This window comes from Euphorbia lathyris, chromosome 7 (genome assembly GCF_963576675.1).
Source record: "Euphorbia lathyris chromosome 7, ddEupLath1.1, whole genome shotgun sequence".
NCBI lineage: Eukaryota > Viridiplantae > Streptophyta > Magnoliopsida > Malpighiales > Euphorbiaceae > Euphorbia > Euphorbia lathyris.
This window is the reverse complement of record NC_088916.1, coordinates 57786290-57809738: the sequence shown is the minus strand read 5'-3', so window position 1 is coordinate 57809738 and position 23449 is coordinate 57786290. Positions and strand designations below refer to the sequence as shown.

The 23449-nt window shown below is 36.5% G+C and overlaps 1 protein-coding gene across 1 annotated transcript; it reads left to right on the top strand.

Moving 5' to 3' along the window:
* Positions 1-891: 891 nt before the first annotated feature.
* Positions 892-21178, top strand: LOC136200417 (uncharacterized). The gene is made up of 17 exons (XM_065990800.1): positions 892-1192; positions 1450-1455; positions 1549-1963; positions 11092-11105; positions 12560-12842; positions 13323-13422; positions 13541-13807; positions 16263-18272; positions 18597-18674; positions 18802-18903; positions 19001-19050; positions 19140-19239; positions 19343-19408; positions 19541-19766; positions 20197-20501; positions 20585-20659; positions 20761-21178. Exons 1-17 carry the CDS (start codon positions 892-894, stop codon positions 20815-20817), a joined length of 4455 nt encoding a protein of 1484 aa, XP_065846872.1. The 3' UTR covers positions 20818-21178.
* Positions 21179-23449: the final 2271 nt, after the last annotated feature.

Below are 23449 nucleotides of genomic sequence, written 5' to 3'. Positions count from 1 at the left end.
AAACACCGTCACATTGTTGAAACCGGTCTTTCTTTATTATCTCATGCTAAATTGCCTAACCAATTCTAGACTTATGCTTTTGAATGTGCCATGTTTATAATTAATCGGTTACCTTCCAAACTTCTCAATTATACCAGTCCATATGAAAAATTATTTGGTAGTGTTCCTGATTATAACATGTTTCGCCCTTTTGGTTGCTTGTGTTATCCATGGCTTAGGCCTTATAATTCCAACAAATTGATTCCACGCTCTCGTAAATGTATTTTTCTTGGCTATAGGAAAGTTCACAAGGGATATAAATGCTATGACTTACTTAACAATAAACTATTTATCTCACGCCATGTTGTTTTTCACGAACAGGAATTTCCCTACCCAATGTTGGTACGTGAAGTGCATCTTGAGTCTATTACCAATCAGCTTGAAGTGCCAATATCAGTCTCTTTTCCAGCTACAAATCAACCATTTACTGCAATTCCTCCCACTGCCCCAAGAACAACCCCGCCCACTAATCCTAATCAGGACATTATACCCTTTAATCCACCCACTCTTATTCGGCCCAACAATACACCATGCCCATCTACCTCACGCCCCAATCTCTCAACCTTGCCCACTTCACCTATTCACATTGATTTATCCTCATATAACTTACCCACTGCTCACTCACGCCCTACACAAATTAATTCACCTTCTCCCATTAATGAACCAGCTCCTATATTTTCCGCCCCTCCTGCTCAGCGAAAAAAACCCAGAAAATTACTTGCTCCCAATCACCCCATGGTTACTAGAAAACAATCCGGCTCCCTTCCCCCTAAAGCCCTTCAAGCCTCTACTGACCAACCTACCCCGACTTGTTACACAAAGGCTATGATGAGTCCTGAGTGGTGAAATGCGATGCAAGAAGAGTATAACGCTCTCATTACTAACGGGACATGGCAATTTGTTCCGGCAACTGAAGCTAAAAATAAATTTGGATGTATGTGGGTATTCCGTCGTAAGCTAAATCCGGATGGTTCTGTTAATCGCTATAAAGCACGCCTTGTGGCCAAAGGTTATCATCAACGACCTGGTTATGACTATGACCAAACGTTCAGCCCGAAAATAAAACCCACTATAATTCGATTACTTTTGTCCATTGCTATTACTAACTCTTGGATGGTGAAGCAAATTGATGTTAGTAATGCCTTTTTACATGGTACCTTGGATGAAATTGTTTATATGGAACAGCCCCCCCCGGCTTTGTCAATCAGGATTATCCTACTCATGTCTGCCAATTAAAGAAAAGCTTGTATGGCTTCAAGCAAGCTCTTCGAATGTGGCATCGTTGCTTAACACAAGCCCTTTTGTCTCTTGGTTTTATATGCTCTAAAACAGACTCTTCTCTTTATTATTTTCAGTTGCAAAATGTTTGACTGTTTTATTTGCTGTATGTGGATGACATCTTGATTACAGGCAATTGTAACACTTAAATTGAGAAATTAATTCAGTAACTTCAAAGTAGCTTTGCTACTTGCGATCTTGGCAAGCTCTCCTATTTTCTTGGCATTGAAGCTGCTTGGCGGGAAACTTCCCTACATTTGTGGCAACAGAAATATATCTCTGATCTCTTACTCAAGAGCAAGATGCATGAATCCAAGGGCATTTCCACCCCGTCTTGCACCAGTACAAAGCTCAGCCGTGATGTTGGTGATCCATTTACTCACCCAAGCTTCTATAGGAGTATTGTTGGAGGGCTTCAATATGCAATAATCACGAGACCTGACATTAGCTTCGCGGTTAACAAAGTCAGTCAATATATGCACAATCCCACACTTGAACATTGGAAGGTAGTAAAGCGTATTCTGCGCTATCTCAAATCGACTCCCTCTCTTGGTATAACATTTCGCCGTGGCAAGACACTTGATAATGTTGGTTTCTCTGATGCCGACTGGGGAGGTGATATTGATGATCGCAAATCCACATCCAGGTTTGCTGTTTTTGTTGGTCCGAATTTGGTTTCTTGGCGTTCCCGAAAATAACACACTGTCTCTCGGTCCACCACTGAGGCCGAATACAGAGCTCTTGCATCTCTTGCCTCTGCAGTCTTATGGTTGAACATGCTTATGCATGAAATTGGCTATGTCTCTTCCACAATTCCGGTCATTTAGTGTGACAATTTTGGAGCGACTTACTTGGCAGCAAATCCCATTTTTCACGACAGATCAAAACATTTTGGAAATTGATTTCCATTTTGTCCATGATAAAGTAGCACGAAAGTCCCTCCATGTGTGTTACATTTCCACCCTTGATCAAGTAGTTGACATTCTCACTAAGCCCTTGTCCAAATCAAGGTTCCAACTATTGCAATCTAAATTGACAGTTTCACCAGCGTCAATTTGAGGGGGAGTGATAAGGATATTATAGTCATTCCTCTTTAAGCTGTAGATAAGCAAGAATTAAACGCACTTATATTTTGAATTCAAAAACTTATCTCTTCCTATGTTGTTGTAACTAATACTTCCTATTTTCTTGTAACTGATACTTCCTGTACAGCCTTTATATTCGGCCAACATCAATGAGAATTCGACTAAGTGTTTGATTTCTATAGTAAGCAACATTACAAAGACCAATGGGTCTAAGATGTTTCATATTTTTAGGATCTTAAACTTTGGGAATGAGGCAAATGAGAATGTCATTAAGCTTGTGTGGAAGCTTTCCACAATTCCAAAAATTAATGAACATATTGTATATGGAAATAACTATTCATATGTATGGTTGGTGGAATAAGATAGCATAGCATATATAATTTTACATTCAAAAGACAATATTACCCTCAAATCTATTACTATAAATTGTATGTTTTCTCGTGTTATTAATGTTATTGTGTTTTTTTGCATTTTTTTTGTGTTTTCACGTTAAGTTTTTCGTTCTTTCCCTTTTTTTTTTCGCGTTTTTTATTTTTCGCATTTTGTTACTTTTTCGTGTTATTCACGTTTTTTTTCAAGTTTTTCGTATTTTCACGTTTTCGTGTTTTGTTTGCATTTTTCGTCTTTTCACGTTACCGTGTTTTTCACGTATTGTCACGTTTTTGTGTTTTAGCATTTTTCACATTTACATGTTTTTTGTATTTTTTCACGTTTTCGTGCTTTTGTATTTTTCACGTTTTTGTATATTTCATGTTTTGTCACTTTTTCGCGTTGTTTATGTTTTGTGCTTTTTCAAGTGTTTGTTTCTTCTTTTTTGTGTTTTTCGCGGTTGTTCACCTTTTCATGTTTTTTGCGGTTTTTTTTATTTTATATTCTCGTATTTTGTAACATTTTCACGTTATTCATGTTTTTCGTGTTTCATATTTTTACATATTTTTACGTTTTCTCTATTTTTCTCTAAACGCGTATCTTTTGGGGAAAATGTTTTACCATTTTGAAAGGGGTAAAACATTTTTCCTTATTTCTTAATTCATTTTCCATTGACTAACCGCTTATTTTTCTGCCCAAACAAACAGTGAAAATTTGGGAAAATATTTTCCCCAAAACAAACATGGCATAAATCTTGACTCATTGTCCTTGAAATTTAAATCCTCCTTCTGTTGACCGTTATTACTCCTTGAATTATGCTTGTTTCCAAAATTGTTCCCGCTTTAACTATGAAGATTCCTTTTATTTTTGGTAACCTACATCCATGGCTCAAATTTAGTATAATTTAACTTTTATCTTATTGTTAATACAATTTTTTTAATAAATAATTGATATAATATATAGTCCATTGCACGAGGTTTTATACTAATATAAATATAAATGAGATCAAAACAATTATTGGAATAAAAAAAGGAAAGAGAGCATGACAGCTTATTACCCATTTAACTATTATTTCATATTTTTTATGATTATTATTTTTCAAATAATTTAATTAATTGTTTCCTTAATTACGGAGCATAATTTTCTCAAATTAACATTAATGCAATTGGTTTGTTTGTTAAAAAAAAGTTGTCATGATTTTCGATGTTATCATCAATAAAAACGCTGATGAGTTTTGTTGGTGATGTCCTCCACTAAATAGGCTTCGAATAAATCACATCTCCAACTGTTCGGACTCTAGTAGAACGTGACCGAATTGAATTTATCTACCAAAGGGAAGTCAAAATTGATAACAAAGAAAATAGGTTAGTCTAGTAGCCAATGATTTGTCCAGAACAAAATATCTTGGTCGTTACCAATTTTATATCTCATACCAGCAACCATTACTGACTTTGCTTTAATAATTCATCTCCATACGTTTGAAGTAGAATGATTTTTCTCGATAGAGTTAATGGAGGATGTAGTATGGAAATACTTTGCACGGAGAATTCTACTCCATAATTGATCGATTTCTTTCAAACATCTCCAACCCAATTTGGCCAAAAAAGCTACATTTATCTTTCTGAGGTCAAGTACCCCCAAACCGTCTTGATATTTAGGCTTAATCACTATTCTCCAATCAATGAGGCTTTTCTTAGGAGAATTCCCTTTACTCTCCTATAAAATCCTGCTAGATATTTTTTTTAATATCATTGATGATACCTGTTGGTAAGGGCAAGGTTTGCATGGAGTAAAAAGGGATACTTGTAAGGACAGATTTCACTAAAGTGGAACGCTAAGCAAAGTTTAGGATTTTAGCTTTCCACCAAGACATACACATATTTACCCTATATAAGATATGTTAGAAGGAGTCTTTAGTCATCCGGCCATGAATAGCGAGCATGTCAACATACATCCCTTGATCGAGTGTAATAGGAATGTTAATGAGAAGACTAATGTCTTTAGCTTGGCAGATTTACCAAAATTTACTATTTGGCTTGTGTTTTAGCAAAAAACATCAAGGTGATCCTTAATAACTAACATCTGCTCTGGAGATGCCTCTGCAAATAAAATCAAGTCATCAGCGAAGAAAATATGTGAGAGGGCAGACCTTTTTAAGAGATCCGAATCATTTTCCATCTTACTTTCTCAACTGCAAGATTGACAAGATATGATAACCTTTCAATACAAAGCATAAAAATGTAAGGTGACAAAGAATCACCCCGACGAATACCACGTGAAGGACAAAATTGATTCAGTTTCTTCCCATTCCAAAGAACTGAAAGATTAAGAGTTCTGACACATTCCATAATATTTCTCACCCAAACCGAGGTGAAACTTGCAGCTGCCAGAGTATCCTCAATAAAATCTTAATTGAGTATATCATATGCTTTTTGAAGATCGATTTTGATTACCATCTGACCCTTGCCATAATGCTTTTATTCATGGAATGAATCATTTCTTGAAAAATGACTATGTTATTTGAAATTTGGCGATCGGGATGAAACTACTATGGTAGGGGAAATAATATAAGGCATAATTTCACCATATTAGCACGAGTTTTTGTTATGATTTTGTAAGCAACATTACAAAGGCCAATGGGTCTAAGATGTTTCATAATTTTAGGATCTTAAAGTTTGGGAATGAGGCAAATGAGAGTGTCATTAAGCTTGTGTGGAAGCTTTCCACAATTCCAAAAATTAATGAACTTATTGTATATGGAAATACTAACAATAGACCATCAACTTTGGTAGAAACCAACGTTAAAACCATCAGGACCAGCAACTTTTGAGGGGCTCATATTGAAGAGAGACCTTCGAATGTCATCCATAAAAAATGCGGAAGGTAGCAACCTAGTATTTCCTTTCTCCAGAATAAGAAAATTATGAAAATGCCAAGGGACAACAATGTCGTCATCATAGTATAAAACAACAACAACAACAACAAAGCCTTACTAAAATCTTTTTGAGCCATACATGCAAGTTTATTCTCATTTCTAGTCCGTGTGCCCTCCTCATCATAAAGACCTCTAATACGATTCATGTTCCGTCTAATCATAGTTGAGAGATGAATTTTTTTTTGTATTACGATCCCCTAATGTGATCCATTCTTTTCTTATTTTTTATGCCAATGTATCTCTTCTTGGTAGAGAACTAAATCTAATTCTTTTTTTACGTTCCTTTTCCAACTTTAAAGGCTAGAATTGAATCTATTAGCAAGACTGATTTGAGCCAAAAGTTTACACTTTCTTCTAAAAATATTCCCGAAAACTTTTGAATTCCACTCTGATAAAGCGTTAGTGATTTTGCATGAATTCTCCCAAAAAGATAGGTTATTATCCCAATTTCCCTGTATGATATTTGTCAAATTCAGATGGGATACCCAAGAGAGTTTAGACCGAGAGGATTTTGAGGTACTTACATTAATATCAGCCTTTAAATTGACCATTATGGGACAATGATCCGAATTAAGTATGAGGAGATGAGTGATAAAGGCTCTATCAAGAATATGCCTCCATTCGACATTGCATAGGCCTCGATCCAATCTGGCCGTTATATACAAGTTTGTAGTATTGCCTCTAGACCAAGTATAACAAGCACCACTGAAACCAAAATCGATAAGCCTTACTTAGAAACCCATTCTGCAAACAATAAGCCACTTTGCTGGATAGCAAAGTGGGCCTTATTGCTGACCTTTGATGTGTTTAGAACTACTTTGAAGTCGGCAACTATTAGCCAAGGAGCGGTCAGATCAAACCTCTCATTTGAAAGTGAATTCCAAAAGTCTTTTCGAAGGCTGGTCGTAAGACTGCCATACACTACGGAAAGTAGCCAGGAGACATGGTCACTAGAAGAGACCCTGAAGTGAATAAACTGGGGATTAGTGCATATGATGTCAACCTTGGTGTCTTGGTTCTAGAACATCCAAATTCCTCCATTAAAACCTAAAGCCTCTACCCTAAGCCAGTTATCAAACCCAATTTTCCAACAAATAGCTTGAGTTCTAGAGCCATTAATATTAGTTTCTAATAGGGTGAGAATCCTATGATGGTATGATCTCATAAAAAGTTGGAGGAAGTGGAGAAATAGTTATGACACTACTCCTAGGCGATTCCAGATGATGTATGACATAAAAGAAAGTATATTGGTGAAAAAGGAAGCAAAAATATATATAAAAAAAGTGAAAGAAGCACAATCCAAGCAAAAAGATGCATCAAAAAATGTAGAGAAGTATCCATCTAATTGATGGACCCTTTTTGCATCCAAAGGTCAACCGCTTCCGGTAACATAATCTCACCATCTTCAGTAGCATATTGCTCCACATCAGAAAGTAAATTTTCCATAGGAAGCTGCTCTTTGATAAAATGGGGGCCTGAAGAATGTTTTCCATCTTACTTTCTCAACTGCAAGATTGATAGGATCAGATAACCTTTCAATACAAAGCATAAAAATGTAAGGTGACAAAGAATCACCCCGACGGATACCACGTGAAGGACAAATGTGATTCAGTTTCTTCCCATTCCAAAGAACCGAAAGATTGGGAGTTCTGACATATTCCATAATATTTCTCATCCAAACCAATGTGAAACTTGCAGCTACCAGAGTATCCTCAATAAAATCCTAATTGAGTATATCATAGTCTTTTTCAAGATCGATTTTGATTACCATCTGACCCTTGCCATAATGCTTTTTATTCATAGAATGAATCAGTTCTTGAAAAATGACTATGTTATATGAAATTTGGCAATCGAGGATGAAACTACTATGGTAGGGGAAATAATATAAGCCATAATAAGTTTCACCATATTAGCAAGAGTTTTTGTTATGATTTTGTAAGCAACATTACAAAGACCAATGGGTCTAAGATGTTTCATATTTTTAGGATCTTAAACTTTGGGAATGAGGCAAATGAGAGTGTCATTAAGCTTGTGTGGAAGCTTTCCACAATTCCAAAAATTAATGAACATATGGTATATGGAAATACTAACAATAGACCTTGGTAGAAACCAACGTTAAAATCATCAGGACTATCAACTTTTGAGGGGCTCATGTTGAAGAGAGACCTTCGAATGTCATCCATAAAAAAAAATCGAAGGTAGCAGCCTAGTATTTCATTTCTCCAGAATAAGAAAATTATGAAAATGCCAAGGGAAAAAATGTCGTCATCATAGTATATTTTACTGAAATCTTTTTGAGCCATATATGCAAGTTTGTTCTCATCTTTATTCCATGTGCCCTCCTCATCGTAAAGACCTCTAATACGATTCATGTTCCGTCTAATCATAGTTGAGAGATGATTTTTTTTTTGTATTACGATCCCCTAATGTGATCCATTCTTTTCTGGATTTTTTTATGCCAACGTATCTCTTCTTGGTAGAGAACTAAATCTAATTCTTTCTTAAGTTCCTTTTCCAACTTCAAAGGCTAGAATTGAATCTATTAGCAAGACTGATTTGAGCCAAAAGTCTACACTTTCTTCTAAAAATGTTCCCGAAAACTTTTGAATTCCACTCTGATAAAACGTTAGTGCTTTTGCATGAATTCTCCCAAAAAGATAGGTTATTATCCCAATTTCCTTGTATGATATTTGTAAAATTCGGATGGGATACCCAAGAGAGTTTAGACCGAGAGGATTTAGAGGTACTTACATTGATATCAACCTTTAAATTGACCATTATGGGACAATGATCTGAATTAAGTATGAGGAGATAAGTGATAAAGGCTCTATAAAAAATATGCCTCCGTTCGACATTGCATAGGCCTCGATCCAATTTGGACGTTGTATACAAGTTTTCATTATTGCCTCTAGACCAAGTATAACAAGCACCACTGAAACCAAAATCGATAAGACCTTCCTTAGAAACCCATTCTGCAAATAAGCCGCTTTGCTGGATAGCAAAGTGGACATTATTGCTGGATAGCAAACTGGGCCTTATTGCTGACCTTTGATATGTTTAGAACTCCATTGAAGTCACCAACTATTAGCCAAGGAGCATTCAGATCAAACCTCTCACTTGAAAGTGAATTCCAAAAGTCTTTTCGAAGGCTGGTCGTATGACTGCCATACACTATGGAAAGTAGCCAGGGGACATGGTCACTTGAAGAGACCCTAAAGTGAATAAACTGGGGGTTAGTGCATATGATGTCAAGCTTGGTATCTTGGTTCCAGAACATCCAAATTCCTCCACTAAAACCTAAAGCCTCTACCCTAAGCCAGTTATCAAACCCAATTTTCCAACAAATAGCTTGAGTTCTAGAGCCATTAATCTTAGTTTCTAATAGGGTGAGAATCCTATGATGATAGGATCTCATAAAAAGTTGGAGGAAGCGGAGAAATAGTTATGACACTACTCCTAGGTAATTCCAGATGATGTATGATATAAAAGAAAGTGTGTAGGTGAAAAAGGAAGCAAAAAAAAAGTGAAAGAAGCACAATCCAAGCAAAAAGATGCAACAAAAAATGTAGGGAAGTATCCATCTAATTGATGGACCCTTTTTGCATCCAAAGGTCAACCGCTTCCGGTAACATAATCTCACCATCTTCAGTAGCATATTGCTCCACATCAGAAAGTAAATTTTCCATAGCAAGCTGCTCTTCGATAAAATGGGGGCCCGAAGAATGTTTTCCATCCAATCGAGAAAAGGAATAAAGATATTGGAAACCTGGGATTTGAACGATACATTATTTGGGGACCAATTGGGAATGATGCGTGAAATTTCGACTGTATCCTTGCTTCCCATGTCCATTGTATTTTCCGATGTTTGGCTACAACGCTGGAAAATATTTTCCAACCACTAAATATAGATTTTCTGTATTTTTTATTTTCAATTGTATATATAAAACACAAAAGGAGATTCACATGTATTAAGCACAAATTAAGCACAAAAACCACACATAAACTATAAGGTGCCGTTTGGTTCGCCGAATTGAATGGAATCTATTACTATAAATTGTACGTTTTCTCGTGTTATTAACGTTATTTTGTTTTTTTACATTTTTTCGTGTTTCACGTTTAGTTTTTTGGTTTTCCCTTTTTCTTTTTTTCACGTTTTTTCATGTTTTTCGTATTTTCACGTTTTCGTGTTTTGTTTGCGTTTTTCGTCTTTTCATGTTTACCTCATTTTTCAGGTATTGTCATATTTTTGTGTTTTAGCATTTTTCGTGTTTTTGTGTTTTTCGTATTTTTTCACGTTTTCGTGTTTTTTGTATTATTCACGTTTTTGTATATGTCGTGTTTTGTCACTTTTTCGCGTTGTTTATGTTTTATGCCTTTTCAAGTGTTTACTTCTTCTTTTTTGCGTTTTTGTGTTTTTTTTGCGTTTTTTCACCTTTTCATGTTTTTTTTGCGGTTTTTTATTTCATATTCTCGTGTTTTGTAACGTTTTCACGTTATTCATGTTTTTCGTGTTTCATATTTTTATATTTTTTTAACGTTTTCTCCATTTTTCTCTGAACGTGTATCTTTTGGGGAAAATGTTTTACCCTTTTGAAAGGGGTAAAAAAATTTTCCTTATTTCTTCATTCTTTTTCCATTGACTAACCACTTATTTTCCTGCCCAAACAAATACTGAAAAATTGGGAAAATATTTTCCCCCATACAAACATAGCCTAAATCTTGACTCATTGTCTTTGAAATTTAAATCTTCATTCTGTTGACCATTATTACTCCTTGAATTATACTTGTTCCAAAATTGTTCCCGCTTTGACTACGAGGATTCCTTTTATTTTTGGTAACCTACATGCATGGCTCAAATTTAGTATAATTTAACTTTTATCTTATTATTAATATAATTTTTTTAATAAATAATTGATTAATATATAGTCCATTGTACGAGGTTTTATACTAATATAAATATAAATGAGATCAAAAAAATTATTGGAATAAAAAAAAGGAAAAAGAGCATGACAGCTTATGACCCATTTAACTATTATTTCATATTTTTTATGATTATTATTTTTCAAATAATTTAATTAATTGTTTCCTTAATTACGGAGCATAATTTCCTGAAATTAACATTAACATTCAACATTCCATTATTAATTTATAGAAAGCATAATTTTCTCAAATTAAAATTATTATCTTTCCAATTTCATGACTTACTTTTTCCATCTTTTGTATTATAAATAAGAGATTAGATTTCTCTTACATTGTTACTGTCATTATCATTCTTATCTCTCTGTTGAATCTTCTTTTGTTTCTGATGAAAAGCAAAATGAGTTTCTTTGGTGCGATATTGAAACTGATTTGCTTCAGTTTCAATACCATTTTTGTTGGATTCAGATTTCTAGTTAATGGTATGTTGACATGTTTCTTTACCTTTTGAATCTAATAGTGTTTTTTCAAAGTTTGGAATTTCTTGTTGAAGATTATTCGTTGTTTGTATTCAAACCCATTCTCATTTTTCTTAATGCAATTGGTTTGTTTATTAAAAAAAAAAGTTTTTAGTTATAGTATTAATATTTCTTTAATAAACAATTATGAAATCTATGTGTTCTTTCTTAAAAAAAACTAGTTTTTCCGTGTGTGTTTTTAAATAATTATATAGTTTTTACTTTTCCTTATACTCTTAAATGGTAAAAGATTGTTAAATAAAATTATTCAAAAAAACTCTACCATTGCTGATGAATGAAATGTCAAAATTTGGGATGATTAGAGTCCGAGTGAAAAATAAAAGGAAGAGAGTGTAAATCCAAAAACAGCCGTTAAGGGAACCAAGATTCCTGTCAAAGCAAATTTTTTGATTTACACGCTCAGCCAGTGGCGTAACCAGAATTCAGGATGATCCGGGGCTCAAAAAATCCAACAACAAAATTTTCGTAATGTAAAACATGAACTTGAGTAAATTACTTTTATGGCCACTGAACTTTGATTTTTTAAGAGTACGACCACTAAACTTCAAAACTTAACATAAAAACCGCTTAATTTTCACTTTTTAAGACATGTGACCACTCAACGCCTCAAAACGACCGTTGACGGCGTCAAATAAAAAAATTCCAAGAGTTAATAATATTCAAAGAAACTTTAATTCTTGAAATTTTTCATTTTTGGGTCATTTAGGTGTTGTTTGGTTATGAGAGAGTGAATTTTTAAAGAGAAAAAACTCGAAAAATTGTAATTTTGAAAAATAAATAATGTGGTTTTATGGTAAATATCGTTCCGAACAACTTTAATCCTTAAATATTTTCATTTTGAAGTCGTTAATGATTATTTTGATGAATTAGCTAAAGTTGAGTGGACATAGCTAAAAAAAAAAAAAAAGTGTAAAATTGAATGAGTTTTATATTAAATTGAAAAAAAAGCAAAGTTCAATGGTCATAGGTGTAATTTACCATTTAACAAGGCTATTATCGGCTAAGTTCAATGATCAGCAGCGCCATTTACTTTTATTCCTTGCTCGCACGCCGCCGCCGGAATAAACTACAGGGGCTCAGAAATTCCGGCGGCCATCCGGGGCTCCAGCCCCGGCCTGGTTCCGCCAGCTCAACATGTAGTAGCTAACTAATTTTTGGACTCAACATGTCCGGAACATTGGATCGGTTGGCCATTCTTTTGATTTGAAAGCTTCATGCGTCGTGTTTTTTTTTTTTTTTTTTTTTTTGCGTTAATTTGTTGTCTGTATTTCTGGATTCTTAGGGTTATTAAACTGTTGGTTTTAGATTCTAAATTTAATGTTCCACCTCGAGGAAAAAATGGTTTCGAGTGATTCTGACGGCGTAATTGGTAATTGGTTTGCTGCCATGTTGTGTAGGCTTTGAAGGTTCTGCCAATGAAGAACCAAGGGAACGGAAATCAGATTTTGACATCTCAGAGGAAGACAGGAAGACTGAGATTGGGAATTTAAAGAAGGAAGCCGTGAAGGCATCAAAGAAAATCTGTGCCGGGGAACACTTGCTTGCTGCCAGTTTGGGAATTTCTGCAATCAAAGATGATCGGGATGTTGAGGAGCTCCAAGTAGTGGATGCATTTCGACAGGTCCTCACTGGGGAACACTTGCTTGCTGCCAGACACAATGATTATCACATGTTGTTGAGGTGCTTTTCTTCCCTCCGACCTTGCGGATCTCTTCATCTTTAGCATTTTTTAAGTTTTTTCTGAAGTCTATTCCATGCTTATAGCCAATTATCTAGTCTGATTCGTACCTAATTGGACCCATAAAAGTTGCTTATTGCAACTCTTAAATGTAAATGTACTTGCTCTTTCCATATTCAATACTCCTTGGCATGTCTTTCATATGTTGATTTCCTTGTTAAAGATGCTCTGTGTCCTCAACTGGGCCTTTTTTCTTGTTAACTTTTATATAGGCAGTGCACACTCAATGGCTTATGTGAGCTTTATGCATAATAGTGGTTATTATTATTGTTATTATTATCATAGATGTGATATTGCAAAGGCAGAATTAGTTTTTGATGGTGTTCACGTAGGAGTTACTGCTTTATTTATTTTATACATACTCCTAAAGTAGAGTATGCTTATGTCCAGCTTCAGCTTTACATTTAAGGACCCCTTTTCAGGTTCTTAAAAGCAAGAAAATTTGACATTGAGAAATCAAAGCAAATGTGGGCCAATATGATTCAGTGGAGGAAAGACTTTGGTGCTGACACAATTATGGAGGTAGTGTAATATTTGCTTGAATCTGATGAATCTTTGCTTGTTGCCCGTTTATCTTATCCTGGCTCTGCCTAATTTAGCAATTAGAATTATAGAATTTCCTTTCAATTTCTTTGTCCAGGATTTTGATTTCAGCGAGTTAAATGAAGTCAGAAAGTACTACCCCCAAGGTTACCATGGTGTGGATAAAGAGGGAAGGCCCATCTACATTGAAAGACTCGGGAAAGTGGAACCTGTTAAACTCATGCAGGTCACCACTATGGAAAGATATTTGAAATATCACGTGCAAGAATTTGAAAAGGTTTCTGCAATTAAGTTCCCATCTTGCTCTATGGCTGCAAAAAGACACATAGATTCAATTACAACTATTTTGGATGTGCAAGGCGTGGTATGTGATAAGGGATAATTATTGTTATAATTATCTTGTTAATATTTTGTTAATATCTGTTTGTTTCCTAAAGAATAGGTCAAGTAACTTTTGTAATTTGAATTTACTTCAGTTGTAACAAATCTGTTTTGTACGTTCTATTTAAGAGAATCAATACAATCAAAACACTCAGAGGAGAACTGAGAGTTTTCATGGTATCAGAGCTCTTATTTGGTTTAACAACCTGATCGTATCGTTCCTTCTCCTTCTTCCAAATTTTTTTTTTTCTTCCTCCACCATGACAGATAGTAATGGAACCACTGCTTCCCGCAACTCAACAACTCTTCCCCAAACACCACCCCATGTTAGTATCTCATCCGTTCTCTCACATAAGCTTACGCCAAATAACTTTCTTCTGTGGCGTACTCAGTTGATGCCGATTTTGAAAGGGTATAAATTGGCTGGACACATTGATTCGACAGTCGCTCCTCCTGCGAAAACTTTGCCTACCGGTGCTGCAAATCCGGCGTATGATGATTGGGAACAGGTAGACCAGCAGGTCCTGAGCTGGATTGTGTCGTCTTGTTCGGCGACTGTGTTAACTCAAGTTGTTGGTGCTACAACTGCTTGTGCAGCGTATGAAAAGCTGGTGAAAGCTTACTCCGCTGGATCGAGATCTCAAATCAGAGAGCTCAAACATCGTCTTCATAATCTCAGACGAGGGAATGATAGTATCTCGTCTTATCTCCTAAACGCAAAATCCATTTCTGATGAGCTTGCTTCGTTGCAACATCCAATTACGGATGATGATCTTGTAGAGGCAGTCCTTGAAGGCCTTGGCTCGCTCTATAGGCCCTTTGTTCGTGCCCTTGAAGCACGTCTAGAACCCATAATTTTTGATGATTTAATTGGCCTTTTACACAGTGAAGAGAGGCAATTGGCAAGGGAAACTATTCCACAGTCATTTACTCCATCTATCAACTATTCGGCTACACAAAGTGGTAGAGGAAGAGGCCGTGGTCGCTCTTTTTCTACTCAGAATTTTTCTCGCCCTAACAACAGTTCTATAGTGAATGCTCCACTTGATTCCTCCACCATTATTTGCCACAATTGTCGTGGCTCGGGTCATATTTCTAGACAATGCCCCTCTCCACGGTACAGTAGGTCAACCCGCAATGCTTATCGTCCTCAATCCAATCTTGCTGCTACCTCCAACCCATCTCAGGCTGACTGGTTAGTTGATTCTGGCGCTACTCACCATTTAACTGCGGATCTTGGAAATCTCCATGTTCATTCGGATTATGATGGCCCTGAAGAAGTCACTGTAGGTAATGGCAATTCTATTCCTATATCTCATGTTGGGAATTCCAATTTTCATCTTTCTGATTCTCGTTTAAAGTTTCATAATATTCTTCGTGTCCCAAAAACTATAAACAATTTACTCTCTGTTTCGTCTTTGACTCGTTCTAACTCTATTTCAGTTGAGTTTTTTGCTAATCATTTTGTTTTGAAGGATTTGAAGACAAAACGAGTGATTCATAAAGGACAACATAAAAATGGGCTCTACACCATGTCTCTGCCAAATTCCAGTCCTCATCAGATTCAGGCTTTTAATGTTTCTTTACCTTTGTGGCATGCACGTTTGGGACATGCCAATTTTCCCATTGTTAAACGCACTCTTGCAATGAATAAAATTTCTTTCATTGATGACAATAAAAATTCCAATTTATGTGAATCATGCTGTGTTAGCAAGTCGCACCGTCTTCCGTTTCCAAAATCGGACTTTGTTGCCTCTGGACCATTAGACTTGATTTGCTCTGATGTATGGGGACCGGCACCGGTTGAATCCTATGACAAATGTCGTTACTATGTGTTATTTTATGACCATTATAGTAAATTTTCTTGGTTGTATTTTGTTCGGTTCAAATCTGAAATTGTCAGTGTGTTCATTAAGTTTCGTACTCTGGTTGAAAAATACTTTAATCGATCCATTAAATCGTTTCAATCAGATTGGGGTGGAGAGTTCCAAGCCTTAACCGAGTACCTAACTACTAATGGCATTAATCGTCGTGTTTCATGTCCACATACTCCCGAACAAAATGGGTGTGCCGAACGAAAACATAGACATGTAGTTGAAACGGGTTTATCATTACTTCATAGTTCGGGTTTACCTTCAAAATTCTGGACATTTGCTTTTGATAGTGCTATTTATGCAATTAATCGTTTACCTGTCTCTGCTTTAAATTTCAGCACTCCATATGAGAAACTGTTTGGTGTGTCCCCTGATTATGATATGCTTCGTGTGTTTGGGTGTCTATGTTATCCCTGGCTTCGTCCATATAGTCCTGATAAATTGTCCCCTCGTTCTAGAAAATGTATTTTCTTGGGATACAGTAAAGTTCATAAAGGTTATCGTTGCTTTGATTTACTCAGTGATAAGATTTTTATCTCACGTCATGTTATTTTCGATGAGCAGGTGTTTCCCTATTCCCAGTTAAATCGTGAGTCGAGCCAATTATCTTCTGCTAGTCAGTCTGAATCTCTCCAAATTACCTTTCCAACACTCAAAGAACCGTTTACTGCAATACCTGCTACTGCACCTCGCACCTCGCCAAATCAACAAACTACTCCTGCACCATATGTGCCTGTTTCTACCTTATTACCACAAGTTGCTGAACCCACTACACATAATGTTCCGCCAACTCAACCTACATCTGTCAATGACCCACAAGTTCAGCATGTACCTGGTACAAGGCCTTTACCTATAATTACTCAACCTGCTCCCACTTCGAATACTACTCCTAATTCCACCAACCCAATACAGTTACCCACAATTCCATTACTAAATGAATTATCCTTATGTACTGCCAATCCACCACCACCATATCAAATTGAAAATGCCCACCCCATGGTAACTCGAGGGAAAACAGGAAATTTAAAGCCAAAAACATTTCAGGCAGCAGCTAATGTTCCGACCCCGACTTGTTATACACAAGCGATAAAAATTCAACATTGGAGAGAGGCTATGCAACACGAGTATAATGCATTAATTGAAAACGGCACTTGGGAGTTGGTGCCTTCTGATGAGGGGAAGAATGTAATTGGTAATCGGTGGGTGTTTTGTGTTAAACTCAATCCGGATGGATCTGTCAGTCGCTATAAGGCGAGACTTGTTGCAAAAGGATTCCATCAACGTCCGGGATTGGAGTTTGAACAAACTTATAGTCCTGTAATTAAACCAACTACGATTCGGTTACTACTTTCTATTGCGGTTTCTAATTATTGGTTTATTACTCAATTAGATGTGTCAAATGCATTTCTCCATGGCACGATTGATGAAATAATTCATATGGAACAGCCACCTGGCTTTGTTGATCCTCAATTCCCAAATCATGTTTGCCGTCTGAGGAAGAGCTTGTATGGACTCAAGCAAGCTCCACGGATGTGGCATAAATGCCTTACCTCAGCTCTTGTTCAACTCGGTTTTGTTTGTTCAAAAGCTGACTCCTCTCTTTATTGCTTCACCGGTGGTCAGAGTAGGATTTTTTGCTTAATATACGTGGATGATATATTGGTTACTGGGAATGATACTAATGCTATTGCCAAGCTTATTGAGAAACTGCAGGGTAAATTTGCTATAAAAAATCTTGGGAGGTTGTCTTATTTTCTTGGTCTAGAGGCTCATTGGTCTGAGAATGTCTTGACACTGAATCAACACAAATATATTCATGATCTTTTGCTGAAATCTGCCATGTCTGACTCAAAGGCAATCTCCACGCCTGCTTGTTCCTCTACCAAGTTGTCCCTCAGTGTTGGTGAACCGTTTAATGACCCGGGTCTTTATCGTAGTATGGTGGGCGGATTACAGTATGTAGCTATCACACGTCCTGATGTTTCTTTTGCAGTAAATAAAGTTAGTCAGTTTATGCACCAACCGACAACTGAACATTGGAAAGCTGTCAAGCGAATACTTCGCTATTTGCGTTCTACACCTGATCATGGTCTTCGGATTCAGCGGAGTCGGTCCTTAGATATTACTGGCTATACTGATGCAGATTGGGGCGGTGATATTGATGATCGTAAGTCCACGTCCGGATATGCAGTTTATGTTGGACCAAATTTGGTATCTTGGCGTTCTCGGAAGCAACGAACAGTGTCTCGGTCTTCAACTGAGGCGGAGTATCGTGCTTTAGCTTGCCTTGCCTCTGAAGTTTTGTGGCTCCGCAAACTTATGTATGACGTTGGCTATTGTTCATCACGGTCTCCCGTTCTTTGGTGTGATAATTTGGGGGCCACCTATTTGACCGCCAATCCAATCTTCCATGAACGTTCAAAGCATTTGGAAATTGACTACCACTTCGTTCGTGATAGGGTTGCTAAGAAAGAGCTACGTGTTTTATATATACCAACTCTGGATCAGACAGCCGACGTCCTAACAAAGCCACTCTCCAAAACCAGATTTCTGACTTTACGAGACAAGTTAAAGGTTCATCCACCTTTAACTTGAGGGGAGGTGATAAGGGATAATTATTGTTATAATTATCTTGTTAATATTTTGTTAATATCTGTTTGTTTCCTAAAGAATAGATCAAGTAACTTTTGTAATTTGAATTTACTTCAGTTGTAACAAATCTGTTTTGTACGTTCTATTTAAGAGAATCAATACAATCAAAACACTCAGAGGAGAACTGAGAGTTTTCAGTATGTCCTTTTTTTATTTAATATATTGTTACTGCACTGTTTCCAATTTTGTTTGTGTGTGCTTGTACTTAGATCCTCATCTCTTAATCAAATTGATTTTTATAATTAGGGTTTGAAAAACTTTACCAAGTCTGCACGAGAACTCATCACGCTGCTGCAAAACACAGTTGGTGACAACTACCCTCAGGTTGGTGTTTGTGCTTCTAGATTCTCATGAGCTTTCTGAGAATTTGTCCTCTTTGGTTTCTTCTATTGGATACATAATCAAATTGATAGTGTCCTCATCACAACATCTATAATGTCGAATTTTGCAGACTCTATGCCGAATGTTTATAATAAATGCTGGTCCTGGTTTTAAGCTGCTCTGGAACTCTGTCAAATCTTTTCTGGATTCTCGAACAGTTAGCAAGATTCATGTCAGTAATGTTTTCTAATTTCCATCAAGTTGTCTACTATTTTCAGCTATTGAAAAAGAAAATTGTGGGATTTACTAATGTTAGAATTGAATCTCAGGTTCTTGGCAACAAGTACCAGAACAAGTTGCTTGAAATAATAGATAAAAGGTAAATTAAAATATGACTTTGAGTTTTCTGTTTTTTCTTTTCCTATTAAAATATGTCTAAACTTTTGAAATATCTCTGAACTTGTCTAGTGAGTTGCCTGAATTTCTGGGCGGTTCCTGTACTTGTGCTGGTGAAGGTGGTTGTATGAGATCTGATAAGGGGCCATGGAAAGATGAAAACATTTTAAAGGTCGGTGATCTGAAATTATTTTTTGTTCTGTTTGTAGCTTTTCTATCATCTTGATTTCTTCTTCTATAGTGTTCTACCTACATCACTGTGTGCCTTGATGCAGATGGTTCTCAATGGTGAAGCTCTATATTCCATGCAAACATTAACAGCTTCAGACACTGAAGGCAGGGTGAGTGTTTCTGATAAACCATGCTATTCAGTGGTATTGTTCATCAGACTCTTGCACCACAATGATAAAGTCTTTAACAACATGAAGTTTCACTCATTTTTTTTAACATGAGACTTCTTTCTTGCATGTCAGATAAAAACTAGTGATACATCTGCTGAGTCTGGATCCGAAGTGGAAGATGTGGTGTCTCCTAAACCAACTAGGAGTTGTTTGCTTCCGAGTTTGACTCCTGTCTCGGAAGAAGCAAGTGCTCTTTTACAAGAAATCACATATGATGAGTACGTTCCCGTGATTGACAATATTGTGGATGGTGGATGTACTATACAAGCGTCTGTTCGAGATCAACATACTTCAAGAGGTTAAAATGTTCTTTTGTGCTTCTGAAATTACACTGTGCATATACTGGTAGTCATTCACTGTCAGCTTTATTATGTGGATCAATCACAAAATTTTGATAGTGGTATTTTTCTGTTGTGAAAGCCAATTGGAGCTCTAATAAGTAAAGGAAAGAGTTACTAGGCTTAAGTTACAATGAGAAGCGTTGACAGGATGCTAACGTTCTGTTCATTTTTTATTACCTTGTCCTTTTATGGTTATGTAGGGTGGATGTTATGGTATTAAAATGAAATATCTAACTTTGCTCTTGAAAGAGACCTCTAACTTAACTAGGTGGAGACTAATAAGTAGAATTGTTAGTCTCTTGGCATTGCACTTTCTTGTGTGTTTTCAATATTATCAACTGTTAAGTCTACAATCTTATTGAGTTGTTTTGATGAATATAACTGCAGGTCCAGCTCTGCCATTTGTGGAAAAGCCTCTTCAAGGAATCTTTGCTCGTATTTGTGCGCTGCTGTTCAGCGCATTACTTGGTTTCATCCGTTGTTTAATTTGGTTGAATAATGAAAACCCTACCTCCGATTCTTCTGGTGACGCTTCTGATCCAACTGTCGTACCAATACTCAAGGAGTTCCGCCCCCCACAGGCAGACATTGTCTCATCTGTGTTGAAAAGGCTAGGTGAGAAAGAGGAGTTGCTAAATGCTGCTGTTTGTCGAGTTGATGCATTAGAAGCAGAGTTGATTACTACAAAAAAGGTGATTACTTACTTGTCTATTTCATACCCTTCATTCAATATGTGGTGTGAGATCACTCACTGTTTATGCTTCTTCTCTTGCAGGCTTTGCATGAAGCTTTAATAAGACAGGAAGAGCTTCTTGCATATATGGATGGACAAAAGGAAGCCAGAAAGCAGGTGACTTGAAATCTTCTTTTTTCCCTCAATTTCTGGAACAGATCAGATCAGTGTTGGATGGATTAATCAATTTAAATTGTCTTCATGTCTGTCCATTGTAGAAAAAAAGATTTAGCTGGCGAAGAAGAGCTTTCTGTGCAGGAGGAAACAGTACATAAACATTGAATCGGTGTTGGTATCTCAAGATGTATATAAGTTTGAGAAGATGATTTTTATGCTGAAAAGGAAAGCTGCAATTACTCGGTTGAGATGAAAAACGGATTAGGAATTTTTGGAGTATTGAGTTGGAGAGTATTAGGGATGAGTTCTTTAGCTATGGATCGAAAGAGAATTGCAGAGGCATCTGTTAGAAGAACGGTTTGAAGCTTGGGAAGAGTTGATTGATGTGTTCATCATTTTTATTCAATTGTGAATATGCTGCTGGGTTTTTCAAGGGTTTATGGTTTCATTTCAATTTTGAAAAGAGAAATATATACTCTCATTTCTTCTACTGTATTCCAATGGGATAGTTACAAAGGAGTCAAGAAATTTATTTATATACTCTCATTTATTTATATATACTCTCATTTGTTCATACTTATCAAAGAATTCCAACTATGTCAAAGATCATTAATTTAAACCACTTTTAGCATAGAATCCACACATACCTTTAAAAAGAGGTTAATTAATATTTACTTATTTATAATTAAATAAAGCAATAAAAAGAAAACTAAAACCAACTCTAAATTTGAAAAAGAAAATGCTGTCAGCAACATTAAATTCAGTTTTCTCCATGCTCACTGCACCAATTTGATGTGGTATAATCTGAGTTGAACTTGTTAGGACCCTTCAAGTGCCTAAAATAAGACAAAAAAAGGGATAAAGGAATGTCGTGGATTGGTCACCCGCTCCGATGATTAAGTCAACGAGGAGAATGATACTAGAAACGTTTTAGCTTAAGTGAGCAATAGGAATGGATTGAATATTAATATGTACCTGTTATTTATAAGGTGATTAGATTGTGACCCCTAGATATAAGCTGAAAGCCGCGACCAATCAATAGTGTAGTTTGCTGTAAACCTAACACTATAATTGCAATTGTGATTCCGTAAATCAGTCTCCAGACTCAAGTGTGAATGTAACTTGTAGTCTTTTTTTACTGATCCATATAGCTTTGATGGTTACTGTTAAAAAGGGGATACCTTAATGGATAGTGTATAATATGATTAATGATGTGATATTACATATCTATATATGCTTGCATATGGTTCATGAGTCAATGTAAGAGAATTAAAAGAATTTTATATAGTTTGAGAACCACAAATGTTTAAACATCGAAAACCAATAAATTTGCAAGATATCAAGCCTAATGCCTAGAATCGTAGTCTCCCTTCAGGATTCTTTAATGGGAGAGAATTGAAGAGTCGAGACATTATAGGTTGGTAGAAAATAATTACCAGCTAATTGGGGTTTTGAGAAAGAAAAAATAATTAAAGGAGTTAAGGGAGATTAGTTCCTTAATATCATTTCAACACATAAAAGCATTTTTAAAAGACTCTCAATGCACTTTTTAAAAATAATATAAATAATTAACTTTTAGGGCTCGTTTGGTTTGCGGAATAGGCTAGGAATAGAATAGCTATTCCTAGTCTATTCCTATTCCTACATTTGGTTGGTCTTTTGGCCACGGAATAGCTATTCCATGGAATACCTATTCCACAAAAATAAGGAATAGCTATTCTTCAATTTTTGTAAGGAATAGCTATTCCTAACACTCTATTTTTGTAATTTACAATCCTACCCTCCACTTAAATCTCTATTCTTCTATTTATATAAAGTGTTGACATTAAAGAAATATTTTTTCGAGTTTCCGCCTGTGAGGGTCACTTGGTGGCTTTTACAGCCGGTCCCAAGCCTGGACAAAGGAGGAGGGTTGCGGTAGGTTTGTGGCGGCCAGCGTAAAACTTAGCCACATCTTATGACATGAACCATAATATAAATATCGTTGGGGCGTTCCCTACTCAGCGACGCGCTGCACTTCCTAGACCCGGGTGTAGTGATAAATGTGCAAGGGTTGCTAGGTCGTCGCCCCGAAGCGGCGCGCCACCCCAGGACCCGGGGGTGGTGTCAAATATGCAAGGGTTGCGGGTAAATAAGCTAGTCCACGGTAATGGTAGGGGTAGGGGTAAGGGTAGTAGGTTACGCTTTGGGACATGGAACATAGGTTCTTTGACAGGAAGATTGGCTGAAATTGTAGATGTTATGAAGAGGAGGAGAATAAATATATTGTGCCTACAAGAAACCAAGTGGGTTGGAGCCAAGGCTAGAGAGATAGCTCATTGGGGTTATAAGCTTTGGTACTCAGGAAAGGATAAGGGTAGAAATGGAGTAGGTATTCTTATTGATAGGGAGTATATTGATGATGTAGTAGCGGTGTCTAGGAAGAGCGATAGAATTATGCGTGTTAAGCTAGTGATATGGGATGAGGTTGTGAATGTCATTAGTGCATATGCGCCACAAATAGGATTAGATGTGTCTATAAGACAAGCTTTTTGGGATGACTTAGAGGAAGTGGTGCAACAGGTTCCTAGGGATGAAAAAATGGTACTGGGGGTGATCTCAATGGACACGTGGGTTCTAGGCGAGATAGGTTTGAGAGTGTTCATGGAGGGTATGGTTTTGGAGATAAGAATGAAGCAGGAAATGATATTTTGGAATTCGCATCAGCCTATGACTTGAGTATCATGAACACATGGTTTATGAAGAGAACATCCCACTTAGTGACTTATCGGAGTGGCGGTAATGCGAGCC